The sequence below is a fragment of the Phlebotomus papatasi genome, chromosome 1, assembly GCF_024763615.1.
Source record: "Phlebotomus papatasi isolate M1 chromosome 1, Ppap_2.1, whole genome shotgun sequence".
Taxonomy (NCBI): Eukaryota; Metazoa; Arthropoda; class Insecta; order Diptera; family Psychodidae; genus Phlebotomus; species Phlebotomus papatasi.
In genome coordinates this window covers 87,165,883-87,181,968 of record NC_077222.1, presented here as the reverse complement: position 1 = coordinate 87,181,968, position 16,086 = coordinate 87,165,883, and the positions used below count along the sequence as shown (strand labels likewise).

Here is a 16,086-nt window from a genome sequence, read left to right as displayed (position 1 = left end):
CTTTTTGTCCAGCAGTTAGGCTGATGAAGAAAAGAAAGAAAGACCATACGGAATGAATTGATTTTTTTTTGGGATATAGAACAAGAGTATTTGAATTGGAAGCTGTTGATTTGCATTGGAGCCGTGTGATAAGACATTTTGAAGGCACTATATTTTCAACTGACTGTATTTGAGGGGGATATTATGCATGAAAATGGGGAAATTGGCGTCTCGTGTGGCGAGGAATTTTGTCTGAAAGACTAACTGAGGCGCCATCAATCTGAAATCATAAACCGTATTTCCTTCAATGTGTGACTCCCTTGCACTTCTCAACACAATTTAATTTTCCATCGCAATGTTTGTGTACATTTACACCAAAGTGACTTATACTTGAAGCTCATGTTTTATTTATTCTCTATATCTCTCTAAAATACAATTTATTTATGTTTTATACTCATTAAAAATGCGACGACACTCCAATTGATATCATAAAGTGTCTTCTGTACGTCGCAAAACACTCATAATTCTTCATGGGAAGAGATGATGATGGTTTATTTTTTTTTTCGAAAAGAAGCAGGAGAAAAAAATCTCATACAAATACAAGGGAGGCACCTGTTGAACATTCACAATCGTGTTTATGAGCTAACTAACAAATGATCTCAATTAAGTGGCGCTAGAGAGAAAAGATTTACTTGTGAGGAAAGACATATTGAGCTTTGCGGTGTGCGGAGAAAAAAGACATGTGCATACAACGTCTTTTAATTTTAGATATGTACATAAATTTCATCGTGAATGTCTCAATCTATTCTCTGGTGTTCTTAGAAACTCTCCAACTACATTTCATCTGATCAGCCGCAATGATCGTGTGTGGATCTTTTTTTCCGCGAAAACAGGGAAGATCATGCGCAAGTGGTTTTTGTAATATGGGGGCGCCAAATAATACTGTATATGATGAAAACAATACCAAGTCTCTCCTGCATATGCACTCAATCACTCTGAGGTGGATATGATGCTGAGGATCTTGCCCTTTCAGCCTCCAACACTAAACCTCGCCAAGAGATTGTCGATAGGGTATGGCGCCAATTCTTCGAGAGAGTGAGATGACTTTGCGTGATACAATAGGAGATTCTTCGTGGACGCACCAAGGCAAGGTAAGTTACCTAGATGCAATGTACTTCTTTTCAGGATTAAGATGACAACAAAGTGTTTCGATAAAAACTGAATTATCGATTTATTACCGATTCATTTCGATTGGAATCGATTAATACGGTTAACCCTTTAAGGACGATTGGAACACCGGTGTCCCATAAAGAAAATAATTTTTCCTGACTTACCTAAAGTTACTTTTTCCTTATGTTTGTATGTAATTTCGAAAAAGAATGTTGAAGGAATCTAGGATATTTTTTGGAAGTCTGCAGCTATTTGCTGTATAGAAAATTTTTAAGCTCAAAAATTACAAATTTTTAAATTGTCAATGAAAAATAATTTTAAATATTTTTTATACTTCCAATTTTTTTTAAGCAAAACCGTTTTCGTAAAACATAATATTTTTCATTAAATTGAAAATTATCATTCATTAGTATTGCCAGAAAAATTACTTAAATTTTTAGGCTATTTTTGTCCCTATCGTTAAGAGAGACAAAAAATATACCAAATAAGACCTTTTACTGGTTTTGTTGGTTTTGTACATTGGTTTCATTTTTATTTCTGATTTTCGGCCCGCCAAAACTGTTTCGTCGTTAAAGTGTTAAACAATATCAAAACTTATTAAGTGAACCTAATCCCAACAAAACTGGATGAAATGTTCGTCTAGTCAACGTGTAATCCAAATGAGTATCAAAGCATCCCAGGATTTGCGATATGCTCGAACACGTGACATAGATACTATACCTCAAAAGTACTTTCGTGTCATTTACTGTTTACAGGTTCCAAACCGATTTGAACCGATTTATAAATTACTCAAAATACTTCCCAAAATACACCTTAGAAGTCATATAATTGTACTTCGGATAAAAATTAGTTATCGGTTATGAGTCGTTTCAGTTTTATAAGATTTTTCAAGACCTTTTTAACAAGCCCAAACATGACTCCATTTGGTTGAGAAATACGATCCCTAGAGACTTTTTAATCTTTGGCCTTGAAAACCTGTTTTTAGGAATGTTTCACCGGTGTTTTCGTATATAGGCGAAATTTCCACCTGTTCAAAAATGAAAAAAATCGCACGACACGTTTTTTCGGAAGGGAAATTAAAAAAAACACTCTGGGGGATAGCTCACTACCTTCGGACGACTTATTTTTTTCTATGTTCTTTATGGTTTAGATCTCATGACTCTGCAGGATATTTTAGGCATTAGACTAGCTATTAAAATAAAATTTTATAATCGGTCAAAGTCATTAAAAATATATTTTAAAAAAATATGAGTAGGGGAAAGTGACCATGCTTGATACGATCCAAGCTTGATAATAACTATTTTTTTCTTGTGTTAATCAATAGTTGTGACTCTTAGCAATATATTTTAATAGCTGGTCCTAAGTCTCACACTTCCTGAAAAAATTAGGAACCTAGCTCTTTTTTCCTAGTTTCAGGAAGCAAAAATCAAAAATAGGTCCAAAACTGTAATTTCAATACATGATATTTCATAAGTTTTTTCTTAATTAATGTCGCTGTTCAGGAAAACTACTATCATAGGCACATAGAGGGTTCATCAGTATTAATATTTATGTAAAAATATTTTTACTTGGGAACACTGTTTTTGTGGGTGGTGACAAATTCATAAATTCTACCTGTGTCCATCTTATATTTTAAGACGGGTCCATGAATGATAATTTAAAAGTGGTAACTCTATCATTAGATGTGATTCTTTCATAATTACACCTATTGTAATCCTCCAATTTTATCGACAATTGACATAGCATTCAACCTTGTTGCCTGAATTTTAAGGTTGCAAAGTGACACTTTCTTGGACTCAAAATGAAAAAATGGTTTTCGCTAGTGCCCTAATCTCATAAAAACATGGCTTAGAAAAAATTACATAAAAGTGATTTTAAAACTAATAACCAGTCGTACAAACGATTTAAGCAGATAGATTACAGTTTCGTCTAAATATTGATGTGCAATTTTTTGTATCCGGTGAAATTTTTACAGTGAAAATGGGCCTCCGAATTGTCGAATCAATTATTATACAGGAAGGCCCCGGACCCAACTTGTATAAAAATCGCCACTGAATTTCCATTTTCTTCTTGAGGAAAATCTAAGGTTTTTCAGGAACTATTTAAAGTGGGATTATGAACCTAATAAATGAGACATTTTTTTGTCATAGTGGAAGAATCGCTTCGGTTTGTGTGGTAATCAGAAAATAATCACAAACCTTGGAAATCATTTTACAGTATCAAGCATGGTCACTTTCCCCTAGTTCACAACTTGAGTTGCCCAAAGGTAGCGTTCTTTCCCCTATGTAAAATTCCAGGGTAAATGTCAGACTTTAAAACTACTTTTATTGTCTAATAATTTTGATATTAGGGTATAATGGGTAAATTTGAAATTATTATTTGAAATTTTGAGATTTTTTCAGTTTTTGAAATGGGCAATGAGTAAAAAACGACCACGAAATATAAGAAAAAGAAGAGTATGATAAATCTTTAAAATTTTAAATTAGAAATGGTTACAAATTATATTCCATTTTTCTCTGGATATCAATATAAAACTAATGATAATTTTTGGAAACTTCTTGAAAGAACCGAACACATAAACACTTCCTCATTCACAGGAATCCTACTGTGTACTCATTATCACAAAATTTGTAAAATTAAATTAAATTAAATAGGGTAAGTGTACCAAGTTTCGGAATAGTTGCACACATAAGCTTGGGTAATATTTCGGCCACCTTGATTTTCATAGTTTCTTGCCCTCATGTAATTCTTCCAAAGTCTTTTTCACATCATCTTGACTTTTTTGTTTTGTTTTTGAGCATTTAGTAGAATATGCAAAAACCAAAAATTTATGGAAATTTAAGGAATTAAAAAAGTGGCCGATATTGCAAGCTGTCCGAAATTTGGTGCAGTTTTCCTATTAAAACCCATTTTACAAAAAAAATCATGGGAAAAATATATTTTTTTTATGAAGTTATGTTTTTGGTAAATTAAATAATCAATATAATAAATTTCCCGAAAAAAGAATAATTATAGTAAAATAGAATAAAAATTTGAATGGTAATTTTTGGTAAAATTTGCTTTTTCTTCTTTTTTAAAAGCAATTTAATTTAGCGGTAATTTTTTATAACTGATAAAATCTTATAACGGCAACCCTTAAAGAATTGATAAATGTCAAAATGACAATTTTTGACGAAAGAATGGCTTTCATTGTGTAGAGATCTTAGGGTGTCTACACATTGCAAGCAGTTTTCGTCAAAAATGGCTCTTTTGAAGGAAATCGTCTGCACTGTTGTAGGTAGAAACGTCAAAATTCTGTCAAAAATATGATTTTTGACGAAAATTGCTCCCAATGTGTAGAGGCCTTTAATGGTAATGGACCAGGAATTAATTCGTTTTCAATATTATAATCTCATTGTATTATTCTTCTCTGTCTCTCTCACTCTCTCTCTTTCTCATCGGTAAAAAACATTTGAGTGTTTTGCTTTGACTAATACGCAAACTATTACTCAAGTGTTTGTATTTTGTTGTTGGTAGGAAGTAAAAAAAAATGCGGTGTACACTCGACTCGTATTAACATTGCCTTCAATGTAATATGCAATAAGCCAAATGAATGAGAATAATATAGTATCACGACAGAAGTCAACTCAAGAATGATTTCTTGTGAAAAGAATACCTCCACACTTTTCTCATTTAACAATTAAGAAGAGAATTTTTGTGTGGAGAAGGATGATGATAAGAAGAGAGTAAAAAAAAGTTCTTAGGCGCCATCAAGTGGGGCGTTTACACGGTGAATATTTTTTCTCCTCCTTTTCTCTCTCTTTTTTTTTAATTACTGCATTTTGTTTTATTTATAATCTCAATGTACCCCAATGTATTAATATGAGTGTATTTGAGAATGAAGAGACCGAAGGAATGAGAGGGCAAAATAAAATTGGTGAATTGAAGACAAATGTTCTGTTGGCGCCACACAAAATCACAACACTAGCAATTATAAAAGTTTGGAATTTCGACAACATTTTTCGAGAAAATATCGGTCTATTTTGCACTTTATTGGATTTCTGGTGGTTATTTGGTGTGCCTTAGCAGAAGAGGAAATGAACTATTTGCATGTCAGCAATGTTTATTTCTATACAAAGTATCTTATTTCACCCAAAAATTCCATTTTTTTTTCAAAAAAAAAGTAATACCCTCTTACAATTTTTAATCCGACGTACAATCAAAATATACTCATTCACTTTTTCGATTCAGGCAGCATTTTGTATGTTATTTACTTATGTAGCATAGAATAAATCAATAAATTAAAATAGCAATTATTTTAGCATGAAGTTACAATAAAAATATCATCGTAAATCATCCCCCACTTAAGATACAAAATGCAAAATGCACGTTTAAATGCAGTTGATTGAGTTGCTTACAGAGAAAATTTCTAATCGATTCTATTCGAACTTAATTGAACAATAATGTCTCGGAGGTGCGAATATATCTTCAACTATGACTATAAATTCCACTTTACATAGCACCTTTTTGCATTTAAACTAATTTATCGTTTGTCGCAAGTGATATATTTGTATTACACATTTCATTAAAATTGCACACAATTTAACATACGATAATTTCAATGGGGGATAGTTGTACGCGCGCGTTTCAAACAAATTAGCACTTTGCTGTATAATGTGCTGCTACAGATTGCGAGAAAATTTTCATTAAAATGAAGCATTTTTTGCAGAATTTTGACGTGAAAAAAGCAATTTTTAACGATAACTGCTCCCAATTTGTAGAGACCTTTACTTCGAAATACTTAATTTTGATGAAAATTTTTCACAATGTCTACAGAAGAGAAACAGACACCTTAATAGCGCTTTTACAAGAAAAACGGTCACCTTATCTTCAATAATACCAAATATGGACATAAAATTTCTCTAGTGTGTAGAGGTCATAAAAGAACCCAACATGAAAAATCCAAAGGAGCTAACGATTAGCGAGTTTTAGTTATAACAATTTTCACTAATTTCCTTGATTTTAAGACGGTTTTGTGAATGAGGATATAAGAAAATTATCCATAAACATTTCGTCGGTTGCGTCTACCTTTATCGTATCTGCATTTCTTTTGTGTCAGCATTTCACGCAAGAGGGGACGTCTGTATTGTAGCTTGCACCAAATGCAGATACAAAACAAATGCAGATACGACAGAGGTAGACGCAACCGACGATATATTTCTCAGTAAGGCCTCTACACATTGGTTTCTTCAAAATTGATTCCTTTCAAAAAAGTAACTTTTGGTGAAATTACTGCTAATGTTCAGCGCCCTTTACTCTGCATTAATTTTTATTATTAGGGAGAAGTGGGGCACCTTTAAATTGGCATACTTCTGAAAAATAATTTTACTGATATAATTTATCTCAACAAAACAATTGTGAAGCTAAATTACATTATAATAAACCTCAATTCCTTTTAAAAATAGGAGAAAAAACTCAATTTAAAGGTGCCTCGCTTCCCCCTAGGATGGTTAATTCAAAGAAGTGCTTGAACGTTTTTTAGTCAATTCTAGAATCTAGTACAATGAAAATGTTTTGAATAATATTTAGAAACTCTTTTGTCCTTCATTTCGTATTCAGAAGTCTTTTGGAGAGGTTCATTGGACTTTTCAATAGAAGGAGTTTTCTTATGGCTTCTACACACTAGAGAAATTTATGTCCATTTTGAAGAATTTTTCCTACACAAGCTTAGGGAATTTTCTTCAATATGGACATAAATTTCTCTAGTGTGTAGAGGCCATTAGACGTAAGAAATTAAAACACCCTAACGTCCCAAAGCTATACCCTTACAAATTTTGATAGTATATTTTCCATTATATATATTTTTTAATTTTTCTCTAATGGTGTCTACACACTAAAAGCAATTTTCGTCAAAAATTGCCTTTTTTTTATTCTGACGTTTCTGTCTACAAGGATAGAGGAAATTCTCTTTAACAGGCATTTTTTAAAGAAATTGTTCATAGTGTGTAGACTCTACACTGTAGAGGCCTTAATTCTGCAGAGATAAAGTATTTAAGAAATTCCTACTAAAAAAAAAAAAACAGAATCCAATTTTTAAAGAAAAAAAAATTCAATTTTTCGCACATATTCCAGCAGTGGAACAACAAATTTTCATGAAAGACAGTCACAAGAGCAAGAGAATTGGGAATGATAGCAATCTGTCAAAAATTTTTGAAGGAAAATATACTCAATGAGGAGGCATTTTTCTTCAAAAATTCTTTCAAAAATAGGTATTTTTCTTTCAAAAATTATTGAAATATTTTTTGATGAAATCAGCTCCAATAATCAGAGACCTTTACTCCAAGATTTTTTGAAAACTAAAAATATCTTAAGAATACACAAAAGTGGAAAAATTTTGGTAATTTCAGGAGAACGATCCCAAGAAAATTGTCTTGAAAACTGGGTTGCATTCCAGTAAGATCTACAAATCCAGAAAAACACTGCTTTTTCGGATTTTTGGGCACTTTTACACAAAAATTTACTGAGTATTACCATGTTTAAAATATTCCGTTAAATTGTTCGTTCGTAAATGTTTGTGAATTTCTACTGGAGACTTTCGAAATGCTTGAAAAGTTCGTAAAAGTTTGTACTTTTTCACAAACATAGGTCGTAACATGATAACATGATAACTTGACGAGGTTTTTTTTGTTCTTTTACAAACACTTGTTCGTAAATACTCTTCTTATATTTCTAAAGCTGCCAACGGATTCATCTCATTCAGATCTCATTTATGCTTTGAGCTCATAAAAATACTTAAATTATCAATACTTATTAAAAAAAAAGGTATCTCAAAATTTCAATATTTTCTAGTTTCCATTCCATTTGCTTAAAAGACCTAAAACTTTGAATGATTAGGGAGCTTGACAAGGCTATCTAATTCTGAAAATATCAAAGCCGTCAAATTTTGAAATTTGGATCTTCAAAATTTTACCCCATGTTCCCAAAATTGGTTGGCAAAATTCCTCGTTGTTTTCAAATGATACTGTTCTCCTCAATTCTTCCCGTGTTAGTCAGAGTGTACTTTCTTTTTCAAAATAAAAAGATTCAGCTTTTTGCAGAGCTTTCGACCCTTGGTGAGGTTTTTTTTTTTTCAGTAGGTCAATTTAGAATGGTCTAAGGTCTAATTACGTTTACGCATCGTCACAGTCGCTCTAATTTCACACACTGAGAAAGAAAGAGGCTACGATTAACTTTTTTTGTCATAACTTTAACACTTTTCGGGTGTAAAAATATATCAACATTTTTTAATGTTAGTTTTACACCTTTTAAGGGTAAAATCAACATGAAAAAGGGTAACTTTAACCCGTATTATACCTAAAAAGGGTAATATTTACACCGATTTCGGATCAATACTGCAGGGTAAAAAAAACATTTCCGGAATGTTATTTTAACTTTTTCGCTTTTTTCGGATTTCTCTCAGTGCAGGAATATTCACTATTTTAGTAATTTTTAACTTCTTTTTTCATTTTTTTCTTCTCTACGAGTTGAATATATCACTGTCACTTTGTATATGTACCTGAATCTTTCTATTTTGAAAAAGAAAGTACATTTTGACGAACACTGGAAGAATTGAGGAGAACAGAATATCCATAAAATCTAAGAAACAGAAGAATTTTAAAGGATAATACAACTAACATAAAATAAATACTAAAGAGGGTTGTAGTGCACCGAGCGCTCTGGGAAGAAAATACTTTTATTTTGGGGATTTTGGGCTAGTCCGCTCCCACCCGACAAACACCGGATTATCGTTCAAAAATAAAATATTCGATTTTTCATTGTCGAATAGGACATAAATTCATTTTTTTTTTTAATTTTATTTCAATAAAAAATTCACGAAAAAGAAAAAAAAAACTACTGAAATTATCTGAACAGTTGGCTGCACTACGATATTATCAAAAGAATGATTTTCGCTGATTTGAAGAAAAATGGAAAAAATATTCTTTTAAGAAATTTTTGACAAATAATTCTTAAAACTTCATCTTTAAAAGGTTGGTTAGAACATTTAAAGTTTTAATGAACCATATTTTATCAACGCAATTTCAAAGCCTTATAAATACATTTTTCTGTTTAATTTTCGTAATTTTTAAAATCGGTTTAAAGTTATGAACTATTCCTTCTTTGTAAGGACAAAGTGACTAGAAAAATATCTTGCCCTCAGTTGCTTTTTATCAGTTGCTATCAAGTTTTTGAAATTTCAAAAGCATAAGAAATTTATAAGCCAAAAAATTCTTCAAAAGCATAATATTCATCTCGTCGGTAAATTAGCATTTTGGTCAATAAAAAAAAATAAATTGATCACTAAATTACACTAAACTGATGAGAAATCACTTTAAACAAAACTAATGGTTCAATTGATTCACAACTTTGTAATATTTCTTTAGCTAAGAATTTATCACTTTATTTTAGGCACTAAAAAACAGCTTTATTTAAAATTATTTTGCTATTTTTTAAAATTCGTTTTTTACCAAAAATAGTGCCCTATTACTAGACTTCAATTTGATGAATTATCGAGTCATCAATCAGTACCCAACCCCTTGTAGTAGTAACTTAATATAGCAACACGTAACGTAACACAATCTACATAATAATGTTTCGATAAATACGACAAAATTGAATAATATTACCTACGTGTCTCATAATCTCTAGACGAATAGTCATATCAGACAATCTTAAGACTTTAAATTGTAATTTGCTGTCATTGCCCAGGAATTATTGAGAATCGTGCGGTGTTTGATGGATAAAAAAAAAATCTTGATTTTTATCACTTTATTGCTCAGACAAGACACTTTTCCCTTCATACGACAAATATAAATATTTTCCGTTTTTCACTCGCACTTATTCTTTTTTTTTGCTGCTGTCCTTAAATAAATATGGACATATGGATGTCTCTCCATGAGCTCTTGGAGGTAAAAAAAAACATTGAAATGCAACTCGGTATTTAATTAAATAAATATAAGACATATATTGAGCAAGTATATAGGAGGAGGTGGAAGAGAAAAAAAGTACACAATCTCACATTTAGACTTCTTCTTTCTGTTCCCGCGAACTGTGTCCTCAAGAAAAAAAAGACAAATTCGGTTTCACAAACTTTTTTTTGGAAAAGAAATAAAATGAAAATCACTAAATCTTTTCCAAATGTATTTAACTGTTCTAGACAAAAAAATATACAACTAATGACGCAAAAAATTAAAAGAGAAAAAATGCGCACATTTGCGAACTCAATCACACACAGATGGTAAATTTGCAATTTTAAGCAATAACTGGAAAAATCATTGAAGATCACAAGATCGCAAGTTTCGCTGAGATTTTCTCAAAGAGAGGCAAAAAGATGAGATGCAATCGACCCGACGATCCAACTCCAACTGTCTGGTGTCTCTTGATTTAAATCGCTCAATGCGATCGTTTCAAGCTCTTGAGTTTGTGCTATACACACACTCGCGAATACCTCTTAAGACAGGCGGTTTTAGTCTTTTTGGTATTGGTAATTTATTTCCATAACTTTTTCTATCAATTTATTTTTTTTTTAATTACATCGTATTATTTATAAACATAATTTAATTTTCCCTAAAAGATCATTTTGTCATGATTTTTAATTTCTCTTATCAATATTTAATTTTCATATTAAATATTTCTAACAAATTTTTGCACAAGAGCGTCAATGGATCTCTTCTGAAGGCAGCAAATAAAATAAGTTTTGGGTTAAACGTGAGTTTATTTATAAACGAAATTGCAATGTTTGATGAACAAGTATTTGCATTCTGGCACTTTATGGTTTTTGCATCATATTTTATGAAGAAAGTGATGAAACTTCAGTAAAATCTCTATCACCCACAATACTGGATGTTGATGCACTATCTTGAGTTGAGATCAAGGAAAATCTGTACGTTCAATTACACATTTTTTTATTTACAAATGTTTTAATTTGCCAGATAACCATCCTCTGCATTTTTCCTCTTTCAGCTCCTCCTCGATCATTATTACTGGTCGCCTTTTTTTCCGTGAGATCCAAGACTCAGACATTTTATCACTTATTCACCACCTTTGGGATGTTAACTCTATTGCTGCATAATGGTTGAAATCGTTGAAATGTTCTGAAAATTTGAAAAAATTGCAAATTTGGAAAGAAAAGCTAAAATGCCGTGTATTTTATAATTGGGAGCAATTTTCGTTAGTAATTGATTTTTTTAAGAAAGAAAATTGCAGAAAGATAATAGCGGAAAGTGGCGTTTTTTTTTGAAAAGTTCAATTTTTCCATGGAATGCGCAATGCCGACTTCAGACTGGAGGTTTAGCCCACTTCCCGAAGATCACAAAAAACTTAATAACAAGCAATTTTATTGATTTTTCAAAATTTAATGAATCATTTGCCCTTAATATTCAATTCTAAACAACAATTTCCTAAAAAATCATGCTTAATGAGGAATTAGAGGACTTAAGCTAGACAGCTAAGCCTTAGGTCTGAATCGCGTATAAGTATGGCCAGCAAGTGAATGTCTGAGTGGTAGATCGGCAAATTAAACTGAACTGTCTACAAGATCGCATTGATCATGCGATAAGCCTCCACGATCGCGCTGATCGCGCAATTAGTCTGCAAGATCGCGATGATCACGCAATCAGTCTTCAAGGTCGCGTTTATCGTGCAATCAGGTTCCAAAGTCGCGCTGATCGCACAATCACTCCCCAGAATCGTGCTGATCGGCACCCAAAAAGTCATGAGTGACAGATGTGTTTAATTCAATTTTTCAATTAATTTATTGACTCACAAAACATAGGGTAGTTCCTTCTTACAAATTTGTGGCATGACAAGTACTTAAAAAAAGGAAAATGAAGCAAAATACATTTAGTAAAGTAAAAAGAAATCAAAAAAAAGGTGAAAAGAGAAATTAGCTAGGTCCATTCTTGAAGTGCTCCCGAATAGTGTCAGGCGATCTACGCTTCTGAGGGGCGAGAGAGTTATACATAAAAACCCCTTTGACAAATAGAGTTCGTCTGAAGGACTCATGGTGTGACTTAGAGACAATCAGTCCACCGACTCTAGCCGACTCGCCAGGAATCAAGAGAGAGGCCAGGGGGGAATTCTGTAACCCTGTGAAGTGATCACCTGTCAAAATTGGTGAACGCTTCACTAAAGTGATCGCAAAAGAGATTCTGTAACTTGCGATAGCTTCACGTGAAGGGATCACTTTTAGGTTATGTTTTTCACTTGTCAATTTTTCAGTGAAGATGATGTTATCACTCGGTGAAGCCACTGAATTTTTTTTTCATAATCAGCTTGAAAAAGAGCACTACATCATTTCTAATACTCAATTCTAGTGTTTTCCATTGTTATTTAGTTCAAATATTGATGAAAATCTTAAATTTAATAAAATTTCAACACATTTCCCCTCTCTGCTTCACGCAAAGTTACAGAATAACTTTTCTAGCAGTCGTGAAGAGAAGCCCGTGAACCTTTCATTAGTGAATCGTTCACTAGTGAAGCGTTCATCGAGTTACAGAATTCCCTCCCAGGTACCCAGGACATCCCGACGCATCCCAATCGATTAAGAAAGATTAGGGCTCGCATTCGAAGTAGCGATAGGAGATCACATCCTACAAAAACATTTCTATGAGATGAAATATGATCGCGAGGGTGCAATCCGCAAATGTATCTCACACAATTGTTGAAAGCAACTGAAAGCCGGCCAATTGTGTCACAATTCAACATAAAGAAGAGCTCTGCCCCATAATTAAAGAAAAGAAGTAACAGTGCTCGGGTTAGGAGCAAGCGAGTATCATGAGGTGTGATGTCCCGGAAGCGTTTAAGAGTATAAAGAGAAAAATTCACCTTGCGGCAAATGATGGATGCATGGTCAGACCGAAATAACGTCTTGTTAAAGACAATACCTAGATTTCTCACCTGATCCACAAAAGGAATAACTTCGCCGTAGGACTAGAGGGTAGGGTGTAATGTTGGCTGACTTTTTGCCTATGATAATAACCTGTTTACCCCCTGATTTTTTTCTTATTAATAAGAAATAGGAAAAAAAATTGAAATATTTAAAGGCAACCACATTTAAAAGTATCCCACTTTCCGCTATAAATTTTGCGTCAAAATGACAATTTTTGGCGACAATTGATCGCAATATGTCGAGTCCGTGAGTTTCATAAAGCATAATGTGATATTAGTAATCTATCTGAAAGGTTATAGGGGTTATAGTTAACCCTGAAATAACATAACCTCACATTAGTTTATGTTATTTTATGTTTCACTACTCAATCAGTACTGTGTAGAAAAATTCACAAAAGTCAAGTTGATAGAAAAGCAGTAATCACGAAAAGGTTCAATCAACTCAATACATATTAGAAAATGAGGCATTTATAAAAAGAACCTCTTGAACATTGGAATGAATCTAAAGTACAATAAAATTAAAGTAAATTTGAAAAAGTATTTGTTGAATTGGTTCTAGTGGTTCTAGTGGTTAGTGATAAAACATCATTCAAATTCAAACATCACTCAGGGTTCTATTCTGGGTCCTTTCTTATTTTCTGTATTAAAGCCCCCCTTTAAATCTCTTATATTTCTCATAATTCTCATATCATCTTTATGCAGATGATCTGCAGATTTGCTGCTTTGGCGACTATGAGCATTCCGAATACTGTCTGAAAGTGATTTTGTGTTAAACCCTAAAAAGTCGCAGGCTGTTGTTCTTTATAGTCGTTATTGGTGCCCTTTTACACCTCCCATTGATCTGCTAGATAAGGTGATTTCTTTCACTGATTGTGTGAAGACTCTTGGGGTAATATTTAATGATACTCTCACTTGAAGTCCTTGAAGTAGTTATTTCTCTAAGGTGTCTAGGAAGGCTTATTATGATCTTCTGATTTTGCATCATCTCCATCGCTTTACCCCTACCGGGACTCGTCTGCTCTTGGTGAGAGCCTTTCTCGTTCCACATTTTATGTATAGGGCGGAACTTTATATTCGCACTGACAAGATCACTTTTTAAATATGTTAAATACAGCTTTTAACTGCCTTATAAGGTATGTGTTTGCCCTTAAGCGCTTCGATCATGTCTCCCCTTGGACCAATATGATTCTGGGGCAGACATTACTGAACTACCTTCAATCTCGGGCTGTTGAGTTTATCTGTCGTCTGTTATGGACAGGTCGACCGGCGTATCTTATGGGGGTTGAGGGGTTGATTGAGCACAGACCGTCTGAGATCTACGTGTTTGCTCATTTCGAGACCGGTGGTTCGCTTTTTGCGTTGCTCAATCTTCGTTGAGGGAGTCATTTATTGGCGTGAACTCTTACGAACTCGTAAACGGGAGCTTTTTGAATCGATTTACTTCATTGACTGAGTAAAACTTGACGTCTTTTTGATCATTTAAAAAAATTGTATGTAAGGTAAGGTGCCCTCGAGTCGACCGCTGGTCAATATTTGAATGTTTTAAAGGTGAATTTCTATAAAATTGTCACTGAATCGTATTTATTTATGGAATAATTGACCTATTAATGTTAGATCATACGCCAAATACTAGTGGAAATATAAATAAATTGAATGAATAACTCTACCGGTCGAATTGAGGAACCGGTCGACTTGAGGGCACTTTACTTTTTACTTGAGAGCATGCCCTATTGTTTTATTTAATAAATGTAAATGTACAATGAATGTAAAAAATTTGGAAATTGTGAGTTGATGAGAATAAACCCCATAGGTTTTTTTAAGGTACCGTAGATAGAGTGGTTTTGCCCCCCTTCACTATTCGTAAGGTTTTCTTTAGTTCTAGAATTTAATTATGGTCTTTACCGATTGGACATGGTAGATCGGATCGATGAAGACCATCCTTAGTTGATAGACTTAAAGAAAAACTTACGAACAACAGAGAGCCAAGTCACCCCGAGGGCCAAAGTCACACGTACGGTTACTTTCTACGATAACTTTCAATTTAATCTCACATTCCTGAATCTAACCCAATCTAACCTCAAAATTTATCAATAAAAAGTTTGTAGATTTTATGAAGTTTTTTTTAAGTTCTTATAAGTCGAACTTCAATCACAAAAATACCTGTTTATATTTCCGATTTAAAATTGAGGTTATATGAATTTTTAAGATTGCCTATCGAAAAGATTGAGCTACTTAAGAGAAAAGAATTCTAGAAAAGAACATAGAACAGTTTCAAAATCAACAAAAAACATGCATTCCAAATAAAAACTTCATAATAAAACTTTATTTGTAAGGGTGTGGCAAATATTTGAGTTTTCGTTGTTCAAAATCAACTCGTTTTTTAGGTTATATTCAACATAACCTAATTTTTCTGTCTTACAATTATATCAATTTGAGTATTACTTCTTCAACTCAAAAATCATCATGTTTTATTATACTGCAAATATTATTTTCATTCAACTTTTCATCAGTTCAAAGCTTTAAGATGAGATATACATTCAACACTGTCGCGAAAACCGCGAAGGTGTTTCGTCCCATCTATCCATTAACGTAGAGGCCCACACACCTATTTTAATTTAAGATTAGCCTCAGTGGTCTCTATGTGCTGGAAGCAGACTCTATCGCAGAAACTTCTCATATGCTTTATATGCTAATGACTCTTCGCCAAAAACTTTTCCAAAAGATACTCAACGTACCATGAAGATTTCCCGCCTTTCATAGGATGTTTCTAGGTGGATGAAAAAAAAGTTTTAGAGCTGAAAATAATACCATACTCATAAAAATTGTCAAATATTCATGTATTTTATTTCATGTCCCTCTATATTTCACGATCGATGATGATCAATAAGATACGCAGTGGATTTTCCCCCTATGACAATTAAATTAATATGTTTTTTTTGCTTAGTTTCATCTCTAACTCTCTTTCTCTCCCTGTCTGATCTCATATGCAAATAGCGAAAATAAATAAGTTAGTACAATAAAACGCGGCTCGTG

At 32.8% G+C, this 16,086-nt stretch overlaps 3 protein-coding genes across 6 annotated transcripts in view; 2 read left to right on the top strand and 1 right to left on the bottom strand.

Moving 5' to 3' along the window:
• Positions 1-1,130, top strand: part of LOC129797947 (dual specificity protein phosphatase CDC14AB) — a 48,915-nt gene extending 47,785 nt beyond the window's left edge. Inside the window, exon 10 of one of the 2 annotated variants that reach the window (XM_055840842.1) lies at positions 1,013-1,130. In XM_055840842.1, coding sequence (XP_055696817.1) covers positions 1,013-1,025 — 13 coding nt within the window. In that variant the 3' untranslated portion in view covers positions 1,026-1,130. The remainder of the gene's footprint in view (positions 1-1,012) is intronic. The other variant, XM_055840841.1, reaches the window with a different exon arrangement.
• The window catches only part of LOC129797946 (A disintegrin and metalloproteinase with thrombospondin motifs 7), a 38,891-nt gene extending 28,319 nt beyond the window's left edge, over positions 1-10,572 (bottom strand). For all 3 annotated transcript variants that reach the window (XM_055840835.1, XM_055840834.1, XM_055840836.1), the window contains exon 1: positions 10,184-10,572. The gene's annotated coding sequence lies outside the window, so the exon portion shown is untranslated. The remainder of the gene's footprint in view (positions 1-10,183) is intronic.
• Positions 1,063-16,086, top strand: part of LOC129797949 (uncharacterized) — a 42,794-nt gene continuing 27,770 nt past the window's right edge. Inside the window, exon 1 of the mRNA XM_055840844.1 lies at positions 1,063-1,130. The gene's annotated coding sequence lies outside the window, so the exon portion shown is untranslated. The remainder of the gene's footprint in view (positions 1,131-16,086) is intronic.